Here is a 20,194-nt window from a genome sequence, read left to right as displayed (position 1 = left end):
AAAATAAAAAGCATTAAAACCTTGCCAGTTGGGATGAAAAATACTGCCTGCAAGAACAGTAAAAGTGCATGCTGTCAAATATGACATATATGCAGAAATACCAATGGGCATATTAGTGCCTCCGTAGCGATATGCTGTCAGCAGCGCATTTCTGCTGTGTATGACCTTGCAATATTTACCTTCATAGAGGGGGAGTACTTCAATGAAGCTTGAGTATCTCCCGTAACCTTTATGGACTCTCTGCCAACTGCTGCATAACAGTCCATAGCACGTTCACTCTGTGTAGGATTCGGGTTATTGAAAAGCAATAGCGGTAAATCCTATGTGGCTGGATGTCACAAGAAATAGAAGAACTGACTTTTTGCTCTTCACTGTTGTATAACAGCTTACATGTCCGCTGTCTGCTGCCTCTCTTAGCTTATTCCTAAGGGAGTTTATTTTCCATCCTTAAAAGAAGGCTGTCAGACTGATTTAAGACCAGAAGTGATGCTTTAAAAAAGCACACATGGGTTTACTGAACCTTGGATCATTGGACAGGTGGTGATAAGGTTTGTCTGAAGTCAAAGAAAGCAGAATCTTGACTGGGCTTAAATATCTTATCCCTTGCCACTAGTCTTGGCAGCCTTGTGCTAGCACATCCAATTAGGAAAGGAAAACAGTATAGTCATGCAAAGAAAACTGACCTACAGGTGAAATTCAAAATGTAGGCCAATTACGTGTATGATGTAAAAGAGGATTAACAAGTAAAATCTCCATTAATTTAACTGGTGATTTACAGTGCAGGCTTTTAAATGTACCCCAGCCTCATTAAAACTAAGTCCTAAGCATCTCTCTCTAGATCACAAGTAACCTTTGTGAATTTAAAGAGAACATGGGTGGTTTGCCACAAGTACCTTAAACTCACTCTGCTCACTTCTGATTTTCATGTACACTGTATTGCATAAAATGCTGCATCAGTTTGCCCTAATGCATCAGTTTGTGAGCAGAAGTGCTTCTACTAGTGCTTCACTAGCAGGTAAGTCACCTATAGTCAGAGCAAAAAGCTGAGGGCAAGAATAGTTGTCTTAAGGTAGGTTAAACCTTGGGTTGGAAGGGACCTTAAAGATCATCTAGTTCCAACCCCCCTGCCATAGGCAGGGATGCCACCCACTGGATCAGATTGCCCAGGGCCTCATCCAACCTGGTCTTGAACACTGTCCAGGGCATCCACAGCTTCTCTGAGCAATGTGGTCTAGTGCCTCACCACCCTGTGAGTGAAGATTGTCCTCCTAACATGTAATCTATGTCTCCCCTCTTTTAGTTTAAAACCATTCCCCTTCCCCTGTTATAATTTGCCTGGGCAAAAAATTGCTCTCCATCTTTTTTATACACACCCTTTTAAAAAAGAGAAAAGCTGCAATGAGGTCTTCCCAGAGCCTTCTTGTCATCAGGCTGATCATCCTCAGCTCTCTCAACCTTTCTTCATAAGTGAGGTGCTCCAGCCATCTTTGTGACCTTCCTCTGGACCTGCTCTAACAGATCAACATCCTTCTTGTGCTGGCAGCCCCAGACCTGTACAAAGTACTCCAAGCCTTACAAGGTAGAGTGACTACATCAGTCTTCCCTTGTCAACTGATGCAGTCACTCCATCACAGAAGGCCACCAGACTGGTCAGCCACAATTTGCCCTTGGTGAAGCCACACAGGCTGTCTTGGATCACCTCCTTGTCTTGCATGTGCCTTGACATTGCTTCCAGGAGGATCTGTTCCATGATCTTGCCAGGCACAGAGGTGAGGCTCTCTGGTCTGTAGTTCCCTGGGTCCTCCTTTCTACCCGTTTTAAAAATGGGAGTGATGTTTCCCTTTTCTCAGTCACCAGGGATTTAACCTGACTGCCAGCATTTTTCAAATACGATGGGGAGTGGCTTTGCAACTATATTAGTGGACTTGTACCTATTCAGTTTCACCCGATGGTCTCAAACCTGCTCTTTGCTTACAGTGAGAGGGACGCTGCTCCCTCAGACCTCATCTACAGGTTCAGGGAAATGAGAGATGTGGGAAGGCTGACTGCCAATGAAGTCTGAGGCAAAGAAGTTGTTGAGTACCTCAGCCTCCTCCATGACTGTTTTTAGCAGTTCTCCCTTCTCATTTATCAGAGGGGGTACGCTGTCCTTGGCCTTTCTTTTCTGACCAATGTACCTATAGAATTCCTTCTTGTTATTTTTTTTGTATCACTTTCCAATCTCGGTTCCATTTGTGCCTTGGCTTTTCCAGTCCTATCCCTGCACATCCGGAGAGCATCCCTGAACTCTTCCCAGGCCACATGTCCCTGCTTCTACTGCCTGTGCATTTCCTTCTTGCACCTCAGTTTGACCAGCAGGTCCTTGCGCAACCATCTCAGTTTTCTGCCTTCCCTGCTCACTTAAGCAGGGGGATGGAGAGTTCTTGCACTCTAACAAAAGCATCCTTAAAGAGCTGCCAGCTCTGTTCAGCTCCTTTGTCCCTAAACACCGTGTTCCATGGGATCTCATCCACTAGGTCTTTAAACAGCTGGAATTTCACTCTTTGGAAGTTCAGGATCCTGACTTTGCTCTTCACTAGCCATGTTCATCGAGATTACAAATTCAGCCAGGGATGGTCACTGCAGCCTAGAATGCCTCCAGTCTTCACCTCCTTAATGAGTTCATCGGTGAGCACCAGGTCCAGTAACGCTGCTTCTCTGATTGGTTTGTCTAATACCTGGAGCAGGAAGTTATCTGCAATGCCCTCAACAACTCAGGAGTCTCCTGGATTGCTTACAGCCTGCTGTGTAGCTTTTCCAGCAGACGTCTGGGTGGTTGAAGTCCCCCATGAGGATGAGTATGCAATCATGGCACTTCTTGTACTTGAAGCAAGAAGGTCTCATCGACAGTTTTCCCTCGATCAGGCAGCCTGTAGTAGACCCCAATCACGAGGAAGCATAGGGAATGATGGGACCAACTATATGGAATTACTCTGTCAGGTAGACAGCTTCTAAAGTTGAGTGCTGCTATTCTGGGCTGTGTAAAATCTACTTTCTGAGCCACATTCCTTTTCGAATTCACCCTGTCATTTAGTCATTGTTCTGTTGTCTGCAGGCTAAAACTGGAGAAGGGAGCTAGTCTTTTAATAAGACAGCAGTTCTCTCAGTCATCAGCCAACAGAAAACAAATAGAACGTCTCATTTATACTGTATCTTAGGGAAATGAAAAAGAAGGTGGACTAATGGCTACCAAACAAGACAGATACGCAAGTACCTTCTTGGCATAACTATGCCTCTACAAAATTAGAGTGGGCTAAAGGTAATTTGTTCAGGATGCCAACAGAATGATAATGGCTGTGATCTCACTGCAATTACAGAACCATGGTGGGATAGCTCAGGTGACTGGAATGCTGTCATAGAGGGCTACATGCTTTCCAGGAAAGAAGGCCAGGAAGGCCAGGTGGTGGAGTTGCTCTTTATGTGAGAGATCAACTGTAATGCATCGAGCTCTGCCTAGAGGTGGATGAAGAGCAAGTTGAGAGCTTATGGGTAAGGATTAAAGGGCAGGCTACCATGGCTGGTAATGTGCTCAAGATCGATGCATTCCTATGAGCAAGAAGGCAAGCAAAGCGGGCAGGAGACTTGCATGGATGAGCAAGGAGCTCCTGGCAGAATTCAAACAGAAGAAGGAAGTACACAGCATGTGGAAACAGGGACAGACCACTTGGGAAGAATATCAGGACATCATCAGAGTATGCAAGGATGCATTGAGGAAGGCCAAGGCCCGTTTGGAATTAAATCTGGCAAGAGACGTCAAGGACAACAAGACGGGCTTCTTCAAATGTATCAATAGCAAAAGGAAGACTAGGAAAACTGTGGGCCTGCTGCTGAATGGGACAGGTGCCCTGGTAAGGAAGGAGCTGCTGAATGCCTTCTTTGCTTCTGTCTGCCGTGCTAAGACCAGCCCTCAGGAATCTCAGACCCTAGAGACAAGAGCAGAAGTCTGGAGAAAGGAGGACTTTGCTTGGGTTGAAGAAGATCAGGTTAGAGATCATCTAAACAAACTTGACACCCACAAATCCGTGGGCCCCAGTGGGATGCACCCATAAGTGCTGAGGGAGCTGGTGGATGTTATTGCTAGGCTACTCTCCATCATCTTTGACAGGTCATGGAGAACAGGAGAGGTGCCTGAGGGCTAGAAGAAAGCCAATGTCACTTCAGTCTTCAAACGGGGCAGGAAAGAGGGTGCAGAAAACTACAGGCCAGTCAGCCTCTCCTCCATTCCTGGAAAGATAATGCAACAGCTCATCGTGGAGGTCATCTCCAAGCACATGGAGGCCAAGAACATGATCAGGAGTAGTCAGCAAATATTGTTTCATTCTGTTTAGCTGAATTTCGTGAAAAATTTCTCTGTTGTATTTGGGTGTTGTGCTATACAAATTCATTATTTTTTTAAGATAAACTTTTGTCTTTTGAGAAGTAGAATTGATTTTAAAGGCATACTGAAGGTAGAATTAAAGCATGTGAATTGATTGGCATGCTCTGTGCAGATCCCTTGTGGTTCTGTTTGAGTTTTAGAGCAAAAGAGTTGTACAGTCTTTCATCCATAACACTCATCAAGAACTTCAACTTCTGCAGCTTGTACTCATGTGAAACCCACATTGAAGCCCCTTGAGTATTTGTTTGCAAGAAGAGTGGAGGGCTTATTTGTGTTGGAAAAAGCAATGTCATTTTTATTGCAGTCAGTTTAGTCTATTTAGAACCCAAAAGTGTAATAGGCAGTTTGCAGAATAAGTAAAGAAGAAATGGCTTCTTTTCATCAGAAATGTCATTTTGAAGCTGATCACAGTGCAGTCACACAGTAAAAATAGCAAACTGTGAAAGAAGAGATGAGGCACTGGAATTACAGTTTGTTATTGTGGGCAAAATATTTTGTTTATAGATGCATGTTCATTAAGGGTCTCCGTTGATATGACTGAAGCTCCTCTTTGTTTTCTTGTGTCTCTCAATCCTGCCAGCTGTCTGTTGGACTTTTTGGTGCACAGACTTTCTTAAGCAGTACCTACCTCACTGGCCTTCAACAAGACCTCAAAAATCCTCTTCTTCATTAAAACACACCATCTTCTCACGATTTATCTTACTTATATTATCTCTGGATCAAGCTCATGATTCTCTGAGCACCAGAGTTATGATGCGAGCACACTACACTGACATTATGGCAGCCTTTATATTGTGAGCTTAGTCCTGGCACAGGAGACAGGAGGAGGACTATACCAAGTAGGTGTTTTACATTTTTTCTCCTGTGATTTTCTAGTTCTTCAGGGGAATAAGTCACCATACGTGCTCCTTGTTTAAGATGGTGTCTGACATTACTGAACAGTGAGTTGCTGCAGTATGCAATCTGTTCCAGGCATGTTTCAAGTACTTGTGTGTCAGAGTATTGTTAGACTTCTTAATTTTTAAGCTTTTAGCCTGCTGAGTGTAATCAAATAACCACACTCAAGAGCAAAGTGGTAAGGAGGGACAAAGCATTCACCTTCCTTTCTCAACTTCCTCTTAGCTGTTGTGCACACTGGGAAGTATTGAAAAGACATTCTGCCTCTCTGTTTTTATTGACAGAACCAGCTTCATCTTGGCTTTCCCTTTAGGTGTGTCTTTCTTGCTCATGATGATGGAAATTTCTCCCATTTTCTAGTCTCAGAACAGAGATCTCAAAAGCAACTTGCCCTTTGCCTTTTGTCAGCAGTAAACGAGAAAATGCATGTTGGCTAATCATTTGTGCAAGGCTGAATTATTAAAACATTTTTGTCCTTCTCTAGGAAATATTTTAATTTTGGACTGAATTTTACGTTTTTAATTAACTAACTACTTTTCTCAGTTCGGTGCTTTTCAACTGGGAGTGAACACTGCTGAGTCATTTAGGAATTGGAATGTAACAGCATCTGGCTCTAGCTCCCATTACAGCAGGCAGTACCTGGAGCTTTAAGTATTTTCTTCCTTCTGACTTCTTTCTTTTGAAAAATGGGCTGTAAAATTCTTTGTGAGGAAAAACTTCTTTTATTGTTGTATATCTGAAGAAAGTAGCGTGTTGGGATTCAGCTTTCCGTATGTGCTTGTTAGAGATTATCAGAATTTAAACCGAGTAATAATAGTGGTTATTTTTCAGTTGAATGGTGTTCCTTTTGACTTCAGCTCACACGCTGTGTTCTAGGGATTCAAACAGGGGACACCTATAAAAGAGCTGCATGAAGGTCACCTCTTGGGGACTGCTGCTCCTTTGTGTAAAACTTCAGGGTTGCTCTGAGGGAATAGGTAAATTAGTAGGGAATATTCCTGGAACTGGAGTGTGAGAAAAGCGATGACTGCTCTTTTCGAACTTCAAGTTGCATTTCTATAGCACTGCTGCAGTTCCCAAATATCGTAGTAAATACTGTTTGCTTGAAGGATGTGGTTTTATATGATTGACGTCTTTGATTTTAAGAGAAATGAAATTTGTCTGATGCTTGACTGAGAGAACAAAATTGGTCTTTATTTTGCTTGGATCAGTTCTTAGACCTTTCTCCTTATATTGCAGAAATTAAGAGTACTTGAATAGGAGTTAATCTTAAGGACCTTTGACTTGCAGATTTCTGCTCTGATACCTATTTTGGCCACATGTTGTTTTCATTTGTTTAATCTGTCTGTTTTAGCTTGTCCATTTGTGAAATGTATTACATGACCACAAAAATTACTATGAATTCATTAGAGTTTCTGAATTACTCCTGCATCCAACCAAACAAGCTCACATACCTGCTAAGCTTTAGGAGTGAAATCCTGATTCTAATTAAGCCAGTAGCAAGAACTCTAATTGACTTCAAAAGAGGTAAGATATCATCCAATTACCATAATTAGATTGTTAAGAATTGTTCAGCTCCAAATTTTGTAATAATTCAAAGGCTGTTACCTTCATGAATTTTAAGTCAGATGTAAGTTTGGCATGTTGCCAATCTTCTGGTGGTTATGTAGTCACGTTGCATTCACGTTGCATTCTGGAGACTATTCATATTATTACTGTTCAGCACATTTTAGAGGCTTGATGAAGCAATTAGAAAACCTGTGTAAGTAAACCTAGAAAAAGTTTTCCAGTATCTTTTCTCAGTGTCACTCAGCTAATGCCCAGTTCTTCCATGGCTTTTACCAATTGCTGAGTTCCTGCTGTGAGAGTTCTGCTTGAATAATTAATTTAGAAGCTGAGTGTAAAATGAAGAATCTGAAGCTCTGTGGGATGTTTTGTGGTACTGTGGAAGTACTCTCTCCAGTCAGCATCTCCAAAGAACATAAAACTTGATTTATTTTTTTTTCTACTGTACAGTCCCCAACAGACGTTGACTGTTAATAGTTTTTACAGTTCTAATTTAATCTGGTAGAGTATTGAACTTGTATGTGAAAGGTAATAAAATCATTTTAGTAGGAAGATGGAGTTTATGTGCAGAATAACAATCTATCAGTTTTGCAAAGGGTTGTTAAATTCCTGCTTTATAACTGTGATCAGATTAAGTCAGCCTAGCTGTGTTATGACCCTTGCTTTCCCAGAAAATAAGTTAAACTAACAAAACTATGGTCTTTGGTTATTAGGGGAGAAATCTGCTTGAATTGGCATAAGGACACTTTAATTCGTCCCAGGTGTCTGCATGTCTCCTCTGTGTGTGTTATTGGCTTGGGTGTGTTGCTAAAAATAATTTTCAAATACTGTGAACCTCCCAGTTCATTAATTGTAATACATGCCACTTCTGTAACTGATTTTTATGTCCCATCATTTAATGGGACATTATGTCCTCATTTGATGTATTTTTTTTAGTTTTACTCGAGTGTGTGGTATCTGGTACACAAGAACATCCCATGCATGAAATCCTAGACCTCATGTGCAAATTCAGAAGTTTCACCTGTATGTTTGCCTCAGGAGAGCTGGTTGGCACTTTCTGGAGAACCTTCCATTGTAACTTCTCGAGCTGTCATTTCTTTGGGTTGCAGCCATCTTTGCTAGACAGCTGCTTCAGAAAGTTCAAATGATGCGTTAGGGTGCGCTGACCTCACTTAGCATCATGAAGTTATTTCACAGAACATTGCTCTGTACTGCATTTGCCCTGAAGATTGACAAGGAAGGATTTAGGAGATGAGCAGTTAACAGGTTGCATTCAAAGTTATTTGGGTGATGAGTAGCTTTTGAAAGAGTTAGCAATATGACAGTAAATTTGCCCAGTTCCAAGGGCCTAATGATAGCTCTTTCTTTTAAATATCTCAGGGTTGCCTCAGCATTCATTGGAATGTTTCAGTTGTTTTCTGCATCCGTTTCAGACAAGGATATTGGGTCAAAGATTGGTATTTGTCATTGGTGTGTTTTGAGTTGTAGCCTTACCTGTCTATACCCCTTTGTTTGTAAAAATAGAATCATAGAAATAGAACTATTAAGGTTGGAAAAGACCTCCAAGATCATCTGGTCCAACCATCACCCTACGACCACTGTCACCCACTAAACCATGTCCCTGAACACCACGTCCAGGCTTTCCTTGAATACCCCCAGGGACGGTGACTCCACCACCTCCCTGGGCAACCCATTCCAATGCCTGACTGCTCTTTCTGAGAAGAAATGTCTCCTCATTGCCAACCTGAACCTCCCCATGCCATGAGGAGGTTCAATGCCATGCATTGAGGCTGTGTTTGGACAGGTGTTTTATTGATAGTGTGTCTGTATATGTATGTGGTGCATTAGCAACATTTTACTTTTTTTTTTTTTTTTTACATATATCTCACGTTACTTTATTAGTCCTGACCAGTGCAATTTGAAGGTGTCTCATCACCTTCTGAAAAACATCTTGCTACAAAGCTGATCAACCATCCTTCTTCCCTTTTGGTGATATGAATGTTAGAAAGTTGCAAAAAAAGCTTCCAAAGTATCAACCAACCTTTTTTTTTTTTTTTTTTTTTTTGAAAGATATATTAATTTGTCTTGCAATATTCCTTTTATGTCCATTGTGATAATTTCCTGTTGTGTGAGTCAGTGCAGCCAGGCAGCAGGAGCAGCCACAGACTGGTGGCTAAAATGCCAAGCGTAGATTATTCTTGTTACCTCACCAACCAGGGGATCCCCAACACAACACATGAACAGAGGCACAAATGTGGGGATGCAGGAACTGCTAAGCAGGGTCCATGCCAGGAGATCACCAACCTGCTGGTTTCTCCTGTTTTTATCAAGGGTTCACATAGGTGCAGTTATTACCACCATGCCATGATCCTCACTGTGCTTTTTTGATCTTCTCTATACCAAGACTGGGAGCTCAAGCACGTCTGACAGGGCACCTCTGAGTCCACCAAACACCTGTGTTACCTATTTACAGATGTGCTACTTGCCTAACAGCCAGAGCACAAACAGCAGCAGGCATCATTTTTATTTTTCTATATTTGTACTCCCCAGATGCATTCCCAGCTGCAAGATCACTTGAGCATATTTATAGTCCTCCTTGTCAGTCTTCTGTTCTCATCCCATCCTTCTCACCAATCTTCCATTTTTAATCCATTCCTCCCAACACCCGTCCTTAAGCGTAGATACATTTTAATTTGTATTTGTCTGAAGTGACAGCAAATTGCCAGAGACTTTATCAGATGCAACATGTTGAGGATAAGGAAAACTTGCTTCATGACTGCAAATATTAAAAAGTTTGGAATAAAATATTATTAGGAGATGAGTACTGTTGGTAAATTTCTTCTACAGCTTGTGAGGGTTTAGGGAGAATGTGGAAAATAAAGTATTTGCCATTTGGACCAGTAGTTTCTGAAACAACACAAAGCAATATCGGGTAGTAAGGTTTATGTCATATAGTTCAAATACAGATATATTTGGTGCAAAAGGCTGAATGCTGTTCCCTCTGCAATTTCTTGGTACCGTGTGATCATGACGAATGAGCTCATGAGCCAGGGAACGCTAAGTGGCTGGGTCTGTGGCTGTGTATCTAGTTATCTAGTTAATTTGTGATTATTTTAACTGCATCTCTTCAATAGCAGCACTGCACTGTGCAGCCAGAGTCCAATTTAAAACCTGTAATGGAAGAATCCTGAAATGACTCATTGGTGAGCATCTTCTGGAAATGAATAGGCCATTCGGAGTCCTGATTTTAGCAATTATAAGGTCCATGCCGTGCCATACACTGTCAAATACAGGTCCTGTCAACATACCCATGTTGATCAGTTGGGAAGAAACAGAAAGATAAGAGCTGGATTTTGTGCTGTGGCATCCTGTGTTTAACCACTCTTTAATGTGAGCAGTAGAACGTGACACTGTGCGGTGTCATGCACCATGCCGTGCACCATGAAGTGCCTTCATGTCATGCACCACAAAGTGGCCTTTCATTTCAGCTTATATTCCCTGATAACAAAAAATACCCTGATATATTTTATACACATATATATATTATATATATATATATATATATATGTTATATATATATATGTTTTATATATATATGTATGTTATATATATATATGTTTTTTATATATATATATATAAAAAATATATACCCTGATAATAAAATAGCAGCAGAAGTTTGTTTGAAACCACGGTGCTTTTTCTAGCTATTCATCCAGGAAGATCCCAAGAGCCTTGTTAGAGTCGTGAGCTAATAAGAGAAAATAAGTGTAAAGAAATTATAGTTGGAATCTTCTGGTCTTAAGGATCTACACAGAGATCTCAGAGCTTGCCGCACAGTTTCCCTTCCATCAGGGGGAAATACAAAATGAATAATCAAGTGACCACACACTGTCCAATTTTGCCAGAAAGTTGGGATGAAACAGAATATTCTTCTCTCTCTCGGTGCAGATAGGGAATCAATGTCCGTATGTACTTTTAGCTCTTTCTAAGTAGCTTTCTGTAGTCTGATCCTGGAAGTTGTGCTTGTATTGATCCCGTGGGAGGCTGTCGCGTGGAGCAGAGGCAAGCAGTGACTGAAAGACTGTGTCTGTGAGGGAAGGGATGAGTATGAGGATGTGTGTTCAAAATATATCATTTCTCTCTTCAGACACTTTAATTTTTCCTTTGTGGGTTTCACGCCATTGATTCCACTAGCATAAGTCCTGCCAACTGTGATGAGACAGGACTTGGGCCTCTGTCAGCCATTTGTTGTGTTTGTGTGTGAGCGTGTTTGTGTATGTGGTTGCCTGACAGACACGTTGCATGTGCATCAGAGAGAGGAAATTCATAAAATTGCCTTGGTCTGAATTGGTGTTTTGAGTCTACTGCATATATGCTAAAGACTTTGTGTGATGTTAACACATACTACATGTGTCAGGTTTAGTTACTACAGGAACTCACCAGTTTGCTCAGTAATAACTAGATCCTGTAGCTTGTGAGGAGGAATCTTCAAATTATCTTTGGTAACAAAACTTGTGCTTTTTCTCAGTTTCTTATCAAGTCCCTCTCATTTTAACTTTGAGAACAGCCCCGGTTAATACCAGAGCCAGATGCAGCTCTGATACTTTCCTTGGCATTTATGAATTAGGCCAGTGGTAAGAGCAAAAAGAGAGCACCACAGCACACAGTATTGCCACCCATGAAACGTCTGAACTTTCAAAAGCAGGAGCAAAGTTATATTTATGCTCTTTCTCTCTCTGCCTCCACAGAAGTATAAACCTAGATTTCTAACAAGACTGTGTACCACTGGTGAGGGCAATACTGCATAACAGCTACATCCTTTGGAGTGATTTTCTAAGCCTCGTTTCAAAGCAGTGTGTTGTGGGTCTGTTCCTAACGTGCTGTCCAAGTGTGGCTGGGTAGCCTCCACCGTGGCAAATTTGTTTTCCTTTTAGCGATGTAATTTAACAGGTAGAGCTGTCCTTGTGATGATTAATAAGCCACATTTGCCCAGAGTGAGCCCTGTAAATAAAAGTAGCCAAACCAAAGGGGGTTAGGAACTAACACATTTGCTCTAGCAGCTAGCCATGTTTTCCACTAGGTCTCGCTGAGGTTTCAAATCTTTCCCCAGGTGAGGGTTTAAAAAAGCATACACTTCTTTATTCAGAACCACTACAGGAAAAAAAGAAAAAAAAAAAGGGGGAACGTGAGCTTTCTTTTTGTTTCTTTGTTGTATTAGAAATCTCACTCCCTGTTGCAAGGCAGTAAGATGAGAAAATGGCTCTCGCACCTGCCAAGCTACCATCAGCAATTATTGCAATGCTTAGCGGGTTTCTGCCACCAGCCGAAGTCTCTTTGCTCCCTTTCATGTCAGAGATTTCAGTGTTCTTGTGGGGATGGTACAATTAAAACCACAAGATTTAGTGCTCTAATTCTCTTTTGTTTGCAACAAAAGGGAGAGACGTGGAAGTATGATATATAAGGCTGAGTTTCTGTTTTTGTTTTACTGACTAGCAAAAATAGTGTGTATATGAAACTGTAACAATGACAGAGTTTGTTTAAATTCATCAAGCCATTCCTTTAATAGCTGGATTAAAGGCTACCATTTCAATTAAAAGAATCTTGCTAATAAAAAAGTGTAGCACCTACATTTCACTCATCTCTGTTTACAAACCTTGACGCCTGAGAAGGCTGTACTTTATGTATTCCTGTCTATTTCTTTCAGTACAAATATTTTCTAGTTTTAGATATGTCATTAATGTGATGCAATGCCAAGGACACTGTTTTTTGACAAGTTTGTCAAAAATGCTCCCTATGATAAGTGTGGGAGGGAAGTATGGGGGTTGACAGGAATCCGTGTTTCATTCTGGATCTTCGTCTTATACCTCTATGGGACCTGAGGTAAATTAATAACTCAGATTTTTTCAGAGGGGACATCTGTGACCATGGGTGCAGTTCCCCTGTTGTAAACTGGCATCTGGCAGTGAGCTACTAAAATCTGAGCTCATCACCCTCAGTTCAGTGGAAATGGGAAATTCTGAAGGGCAACTCACCAGGTCCATTTTAGGATGAGATGAACTGTCATGGGAGCTGAGAATGTCTGTTTTGCAAAAGCATTTTGTGATCCACAGCTTAGACACCAAGGTGAAGGTGAGAAGGATCCACTCACGGCTCCACAGGGTTTCTTAGACACTCTGGGCAGCAGCAGAGACTTGGGTTATACCTGCTCAGCCACTTTGAAAATGATTCCTTTGAAGTTTCAACCTCAGTATTTAAAAAACAAAACAAAAACAAACAAACAAACTGCTGTTCCTGTTAAAATTCATGCTTACTTAAAAACAGATTACATCCTCTTGGGCCTCAGTTTCTCCCTTTGTGAAATTAAACTGTTGATAAGATCTGTATATTTTAAGTAGTAACAAACAGGCTTTTTTAATGGATGCTGCAGGAAGTGAAATCCTCTTTTATGATAATCTGATCAGTCTTGCTAGAATCCGTGGAATTTATTTTTTTTTTCTTGCTTTAAGGGTCGGTCCCTTTCATTTACCTAGCTGACTTTTCACTTACCTGGCTAAACATCCCAGTGTGCTGGCTCTGTGGGAAAATTGGTAAACTGGTCAACTGCCAAAGGGGAGTAATTTGACTTACCTGAAATGAACAACAGAGTAATGAAAATGCATTGCCTTTGTCCAACAGGATAAGCCTCAAATTGTACTGAAATAGAATTATGCTAGGGGAGTCAACATGCTGGATAATAATGAAGTTTAATGTGGATTAGCTGCATATAAAATGGATGTGTTAGAATGAATTGCTGAAGAAATAAAATGATGTCAGGCTTTTATGCTGACTCTTATGGCTTAAGAATGCTGCTCTCTTCTGTTTATAGGAGATCAAAGCTAGAGCTATTGAATGTGTTCTTTATTTGGCTGAGAAAAACATACACAAAGATTTAATAAATACTTGACCTGTCAAATCAGGATGCCACTGGACCAAGGCCATAATATTTGGCTCTGGACCACACCTGAGAAGTTGCAGAGATGGGAATAAAGTCCAGGAAGTAATAGTACATTAAAACAAGAATCCAGACTTCTTTAATGGCTTGCCTGGGCTTAAATTTGGAAATCCCTTGGTTGACTGATTGATTTTTATAGTTGCTGTTCCTTGTTTTTCCCTCCAGTAATATTTGTAGCTTTTTTCACTTTGTGCCTTTTCTTCTGGTAGTTAAATCTAGGGAGTTTCCAAACTAGGTGGCAACAATAATCTTAGAATGAGTGGGAAGTACAGAAGGGCTGCTGAGTGAGTTGTGGCCTAAAAATGACAAGTATTAATCTGTATGCTGAGACTTTTTTGTATATTTTTTTTTTCCTTAAAGATTTCCTGTTACTTCATCTGTCCTAGGTTCATTCCTGTTCCTCAATGAATCCAGGAGTCCAAGCCCTGTCATCCTGAGCCCTTGGCTGAGAAGCAGCAACAACCAATGCATAGTTCAAGTGGCTGTTTATAATTTTTTCCAGCAACATGGAGAATATATTGCTCGGGTCCTTCCCATTGATGAAAGCAGCAGTGAAATCTTGTCAGTGCAGAATCCAGAGAAACATGGGTAAGTCTCATCCTCTCACTTGACTCATAACTTGATTGAGAAGAAACATACAATTGCACAGCAATACAACCACAAGCAGGACACCACACTGAGTAGATGCATGGGTCTAAGTTATTGTAGAAGCTGGTGATTGCTTATTTGATTATTTAAAGCATCAGCAAACTACTGGATCCGTGGAACAGTGAGTCTCTAAGTCGACATCACCTTTATTCTCAGTGCTTGCAAATACTAATTTGCTCTGATTCCTTTTTACTTCTTCCTTACCCAAGTGTACTTTTGGGGCTGGAATATTACCGAGTCTTTAGAGTTCTGTGCATCTGCATGAGTTCTAAGTTTTGTCTTGCATTTGTATTTTTTAAATGGAGTCTCTTGTCACTAAAGCAGTTCAGAGCTACTGCCAGTGGAGGAAAGCTTTTCATCTTTAAAGGGTGAAACTGTGTGAAATGTTTTATCCTCTTGGCACAATTAATCTTACTTGTTGATGATGTTTTAATTTGCCAGAATTCCCATGTTAGTTAGACTTTAACATTCCCATGTTAGTTCAGACTTTAGTTAGTGGCAAAACAGTAGGAGCCATAGCTGAACATAGTACATATTTTTAAACACTAGAGTAGGGGAGTGCTTCAGAACTGAATTTGGATTTATATGAGGCTAATGTTGTCCCTGTTGTATGTACTGATTTTTTTATTATTATTATTTTGTGTTTTGTTTTTGTTTTCTGTCACAGAATGTGTATTAAGAAGCATAATTTTTACTGAGAGCTCCAAATGGTTTTTGTTTTGATGTGATAGATTTGAGAGTTTCTAATAGCAAGTCCTACTGGCTTGTGCTTGAAATAAGATGTGATTATCTGATTACTATCTATAGCAAATTCTATATTTTCCAGCAGCAAAAGAAGAATCTGCAGTTAAAATGCTGACAGGTGATGACCTAAGTCATAGAAACAGTTTGAATAGAAGTAATTTTCATATAACACATGGCCTATAAATGTGAGCAGGAGAGCTTGTGTATGGAACTAAATTGTACTTAGTTCCAGCAATATCATCCAAATTGTAAATTACTGTTGACGTCTGGGGAAAGGTAATTAGGGGAGCTGCAGCAGCTGTCTTTTTCCTTAGCTCTTTGAAAATGCTGTGCTGTATGTCACAGCTAATAACAGTGCTTTGTGCAAAGTTCCTCCTGCATTGGCAATGCCATTGCTCCTTGGCATTTGCAGGGAATACTGCTGAGCGTAAAGTGCTTTGCTCTGCTGCATGGAGGAGCTCTAGCTCACATCTGGAGCACAGGCAAGTGCCAAACGTAAGGAGCCCTGAAGGGAAGAGAAAGATCACTGACTACAATAACAAATGCACACTTTTGCCATCTGCTGGAGACAATACAGGCTATGCAGCTGTGCACTGCAGATGGCAGAAAGAGATTGTCGCCACAGAAAAGGTTGTCTATGCCTTTAGAGAAGGTGGGTTTGGTTAGAGCTTGCCTGTCCCATTCACTTAGAAACCTACAGCTTGCAACACAACGTTTCCATGGCACATAGTGTAGTAAGGACATGCCTGGGGCTTTCACCATTCTGTATTGTTGAATCCTTGGTAGCCTGCACTATTAAAATTCTCTGGTTAGTTCATTTATTCCCCTCATCACTGTGAAAGGCAGTAGCTCTTACCCAGCTCAGCAAGGAAGAAAGTCTCTGGTATTGTGCCCACGTAAAGGTTAACAAAATGACAGTTAAGTTCCTACCCACCAGACTGCAGCCACAGATGGCAGGCTAACAGTTTGTTATTACTTGTTATTATTTTTTGACCTTAATTCCAGAACTGATAAGTGCTGCTGTGCCCTTTAGTTGGAGGAATTAGGTTAGATGATTTAAGCTCTAATAATAAAACATGCAAATCTTACTTTTGTAAAAATCTTTTCTTTAAGTAGGAAGCAAGAACAGCTGATCAGAAGTTAAGAATAATACAATAAACTTCTTAAATCAATTAGTAATCCTATAGTTTGCTCTTTTTAATACTATGTGTTAGAACCTGAAAAAAAAATGGTGCTGTTTTGTGATAAATTCTTTGACAAAATTCTGTAAGCTCTGAGTGGAAGATAGCTGATAAGCCTGTGCTAGAAATGAAAACACCTTGAAGTTTTACAGGTGACACTTCTTTGATTCAATGCACTTTACACACTGTTTTGCAAATAAGAGCTGGAAGGTATGTGTGGTTGTGAGTCCATACCATTCCTGGAAATCAGGCTTACAGCAGGAAAAGCATGTTTTATCGAAACAACTGCAGTTGAGGGGTGCAGTAAATTAATTCCAGGGTGGATTTTATCATATCTTGAACTATGCACCATGTCAGTATCTTTTTTCCCCCCTTTTTTTTTTAAACCTCATAACCTGAATTACACATATTAATATCTTACAAGGTCTTCACACTTATGTATATTTACAAGAGAAAAAAGTAGATGCTATCAGGTAGTTCTATTTCATTTGGCATGAAACCAGCCAAGCAAGGGTTTTGGTTGGCAACATATTGAACCAATCTTAAGCAGAATATATATAAAGCCTTGAAACTTTATTAGGAAAATAGAGACAGTATAGCACCAAGTATTTATTTGTTACCAGGGTTCAATCATCCTGTCCTTGTGAGCAGAATACACATTTTTGTTGTAATGAATAAAGAGCTAGCGATGTTCTTTTTGCTCTTATGGTCTCACTTGGTCTGAAAAAAATAGCCCAAGCCTGTGGACTCAGTGGTACAAATTCCATCATGAAGCCTAGACGGTACAGAAATAGTTCTTTAGAAGATGCATATTTGTTTTATTTTGTTACTTGACATAGTTCACTACACATGCTTTATTTTGCTTAGATAATTTTGCAAGATAATTTAGATATTTTGCAAGATAATTTAAGATGTGTTACATAGTACTAGGATAGGGCAGATGGAACAGACACCAGGAAGAATATGTCAGAAGTGTTACCAGCAAGTGGTTCCCGAGTGATGAAACAGCAGAGGTTGGCAAAGGGATTCTTGTTTTGTATTATCCAGAAATTTTGCTAAATAACTTTTCTACATAATATTTGTAACAATCCTCACTACTCAAAAGATAATTATTCCCTTGTTTATCAATTCAACAGAATTATGTGCCATTCTTCTTGTTGTTGTTATTATTATTATTATTATTTGTTAAAAAGCAAAAAAGTCTTACTCTATATTTAATCTTACTGGTTTTGGAATACTTTTGGTTAGGCCTTTACTAATTTAGTTCCTAAGCAATCTGTAGGACTACTCTATGGGGAACAACACATTGCTATATTCTGTTAGAATTAGATTTGTTGCACAATAGAGTTTCTAGATGATCTAACTTTGTGGATCTGTTTTTGATATGGGTAGCCTTCCTTAAAGTTCTGTTGTGTTTTACAAGCACATGCAACTGATACAGGGAGGGAATCCATGTACTGCTGTCAATCCATTGTATTGGCAAAAAATTGTTATAATTCCTGCCATGGAGCATAGCAGTTTCTGATTTATCCCAAATGTCACTAGATGTTGTTACTGTCTTTTGCTGATTTTCTGCTCCCAGGGTGCTCTCTACGATCCTTTCTTGTTGCTATTTAATAGACTGCATTTTTTGTGTTACTGTAGTTGAGGAGACTGCAAGTATGCGTACATAGCATATGAGTTATTTAGAAAAGCAGAGTTACTGCCACAATTGGAATGTTGGCTTGGAGTGTCTCAGAGCTTGTCAGGCTGTCCCCATGGCCAATGATTTCATTTCACCTGTTAATTATTTTCCTATCTGTTAAATTTGCAATGATAAGGCTAGTAAGCTTATAAATGTGTTTAATGGAGTGATGAAAATACAAAGGAAATCTTTTCAACAAGGTCAGAGTTTGTAATGAAGGACTGATTTTTATTTCTTTTGATCTGTGTATTGCAGATAAACTAGAGCCGGACAGGGACAAAAATAGCATCATACATTTTAATTACCATTATTATTTTACATTTCTACTGGCACTATTAATGGTAAGTTGCAGTATTATATACTGTATATATATACTGAAAGAATCGAGTATATTATATACTGTATATCAAACAAAACTTTTTAGTAAGTACGTAGCAAATGACTACATAACTCCAATTTGGTCTTTCATTAGAGAAAATTATTACTAATCCCATAATCAAGTTTTTGGTTTTGGTTTTGTTTTCCAAAATATTAGGTAAAAAGTAGATCTTAATATGGTTCATATGACTGAAGGTAATCTAGGCCTCCCTGAAGAGTGGAGGCAGTGCAGATCCTCGGATCAGCAACCTAATCATAAATACCAGGAGGTCAGACTTGTTCAGACATAGATTCAAAAGATAAGACCTGAGCTACTGGATTGAGTTCACTTCTTGCATCTGTCCTGCATTTCCTGAATGACCCGGGCACATTACCTATATCTCTCTGAAAAACTTCTGGAAGGGAAAAAAAAGGTATAAAAATATATATATTTGGGGTGCTACATATGAGCACTTAAACTCCTGACTTAGAATTCTGTGCAACTAAAATGTGCTGCAAATTTTTGGAGATATATTTTGATGCCTAAAAAAAAGAGTTTAAATCATTCAGTCCAAACTATACATTTGAGAAATCAGTTAATCCAGAAAATAATCTGGATTTATGGATTCATTAGAAATTAAACTCTCCAGTCTTGGTGACCAGGCACCACTAATCCTTACTTTAAGAGAGGAGCCTTCAATGGTTCTAGACAGAAAATGGTCAGTTAAGGTTTGCCTGTGCTGTTATCTTCTAGCCAACTGTTAGCCCCTTTCAGGCTGGCAAATAAAATGCAAAGAAAAAAAATACAATTTTTGTAACTCTTTCCTTCCCCTTCCCTTTTCAAAATGTACCATCCTTAATACTTTTGAGGAATCAGACCTTTTCAGAACAGATGCTTGTTTTGGGAAACGAGTTTTTCTTCTTCACTTAACAAAACCTTGATTCTTTCAGTATCTCAACTCTAGCTCTGAAGAAAGCTTTCACTCTGTTGATTATGGTATCCTGAGGAGTTAATCTCTAGTTCATTTTCAGTAGATGAGGAGATTTATATCAAAGCCCTTCAGAATGTGTAAGGTGGAATACTTCAAAGCTTTATGAAACAGTATGAACCTGATCTACAGTTGTCTTCAGATGCAGAAATACTGTTTCCCCATTCCACGTGAGCACTAGATTATGCAGATTAAATTGTCACTTTAGCACTGGAGGAAGGTACATGTCCATATATTTCTCCTTCAAGCTTCTTAGTGGTTTTGCTGCTGAAAAAGTGCTTTATTATTTCTCGAGATGAACCTGGTTCTTTTCTCTTAGATTTTGTGCAGAATTATTAAACTTCTGAGTGTGCCTTCCTTTTGCATGTCAGCTCAAGTACAACAAAGCAGTACCTTCAAACTGCTCCAGAGGGATTTATTGTATTGTCAGTTGAGATTGGACTGTAGCAGTATGTTTCACAGCTTGCTGTCAGACATGTATGTGGAAGCAAAGCGTTTATTACTAAGAAAGATATATTAATATTGTCAGAAAGTGAATTTTGAATGGTATTCAGTACTGTGGTATATTGTGTAGTGAAGCAGCAATATTATGAGACATCTTGAACCAACCAAAAAACACCAAAGTTCAATTACCAGCTATTGCTTATATTTTTTAGCAGTTGATTACAGTCCCAATCAAACAGATCAGAAATCAGCTTGGGGCAATGGTGCTGGAGAGAG

General features: G+C 39.7%; 1 protein-coding gene across 2 annotated transcripts in view; it reads left to right on the top strand.

Moving 5' to 3' along the window:
- The window catches only part of ALK (ALK receptor tyrosine kinase), a 282,098-nt gene that overhangs the window by 118,561 nt on the left and 143,343 nt on the right, over nt 1-20,194 (top strand). For both annotated transcript variants that reach the window (XM_084514520.1, XM_084514519.1), the window contains exon 4: nt 14,258-14,459. In XM_084514520.1, coding sequence (XP_084370646.1) covers nt 14,258-14,459 — 202 coding nt within the window. The remainder of the gene's footprint in view (nt 1-14,257; nt 14,460-20,194) is intronic.

The sequence above is a fragment of the Aythya ferina genome (genome assembly GCF_964211825.1).
Source record: "Aythya ferina genome assembly, chromosome: 3".
NCBI classification, from domain to species: domain Eukaryota; kingdom Metazoa; phylum Chordata; class Aves; order Anseriformes; family Anatidae; genus Aythya; species Aythya ferina.
This window is presented reverse-complemented; position numbering and strand designations above follow the sequence as displayed.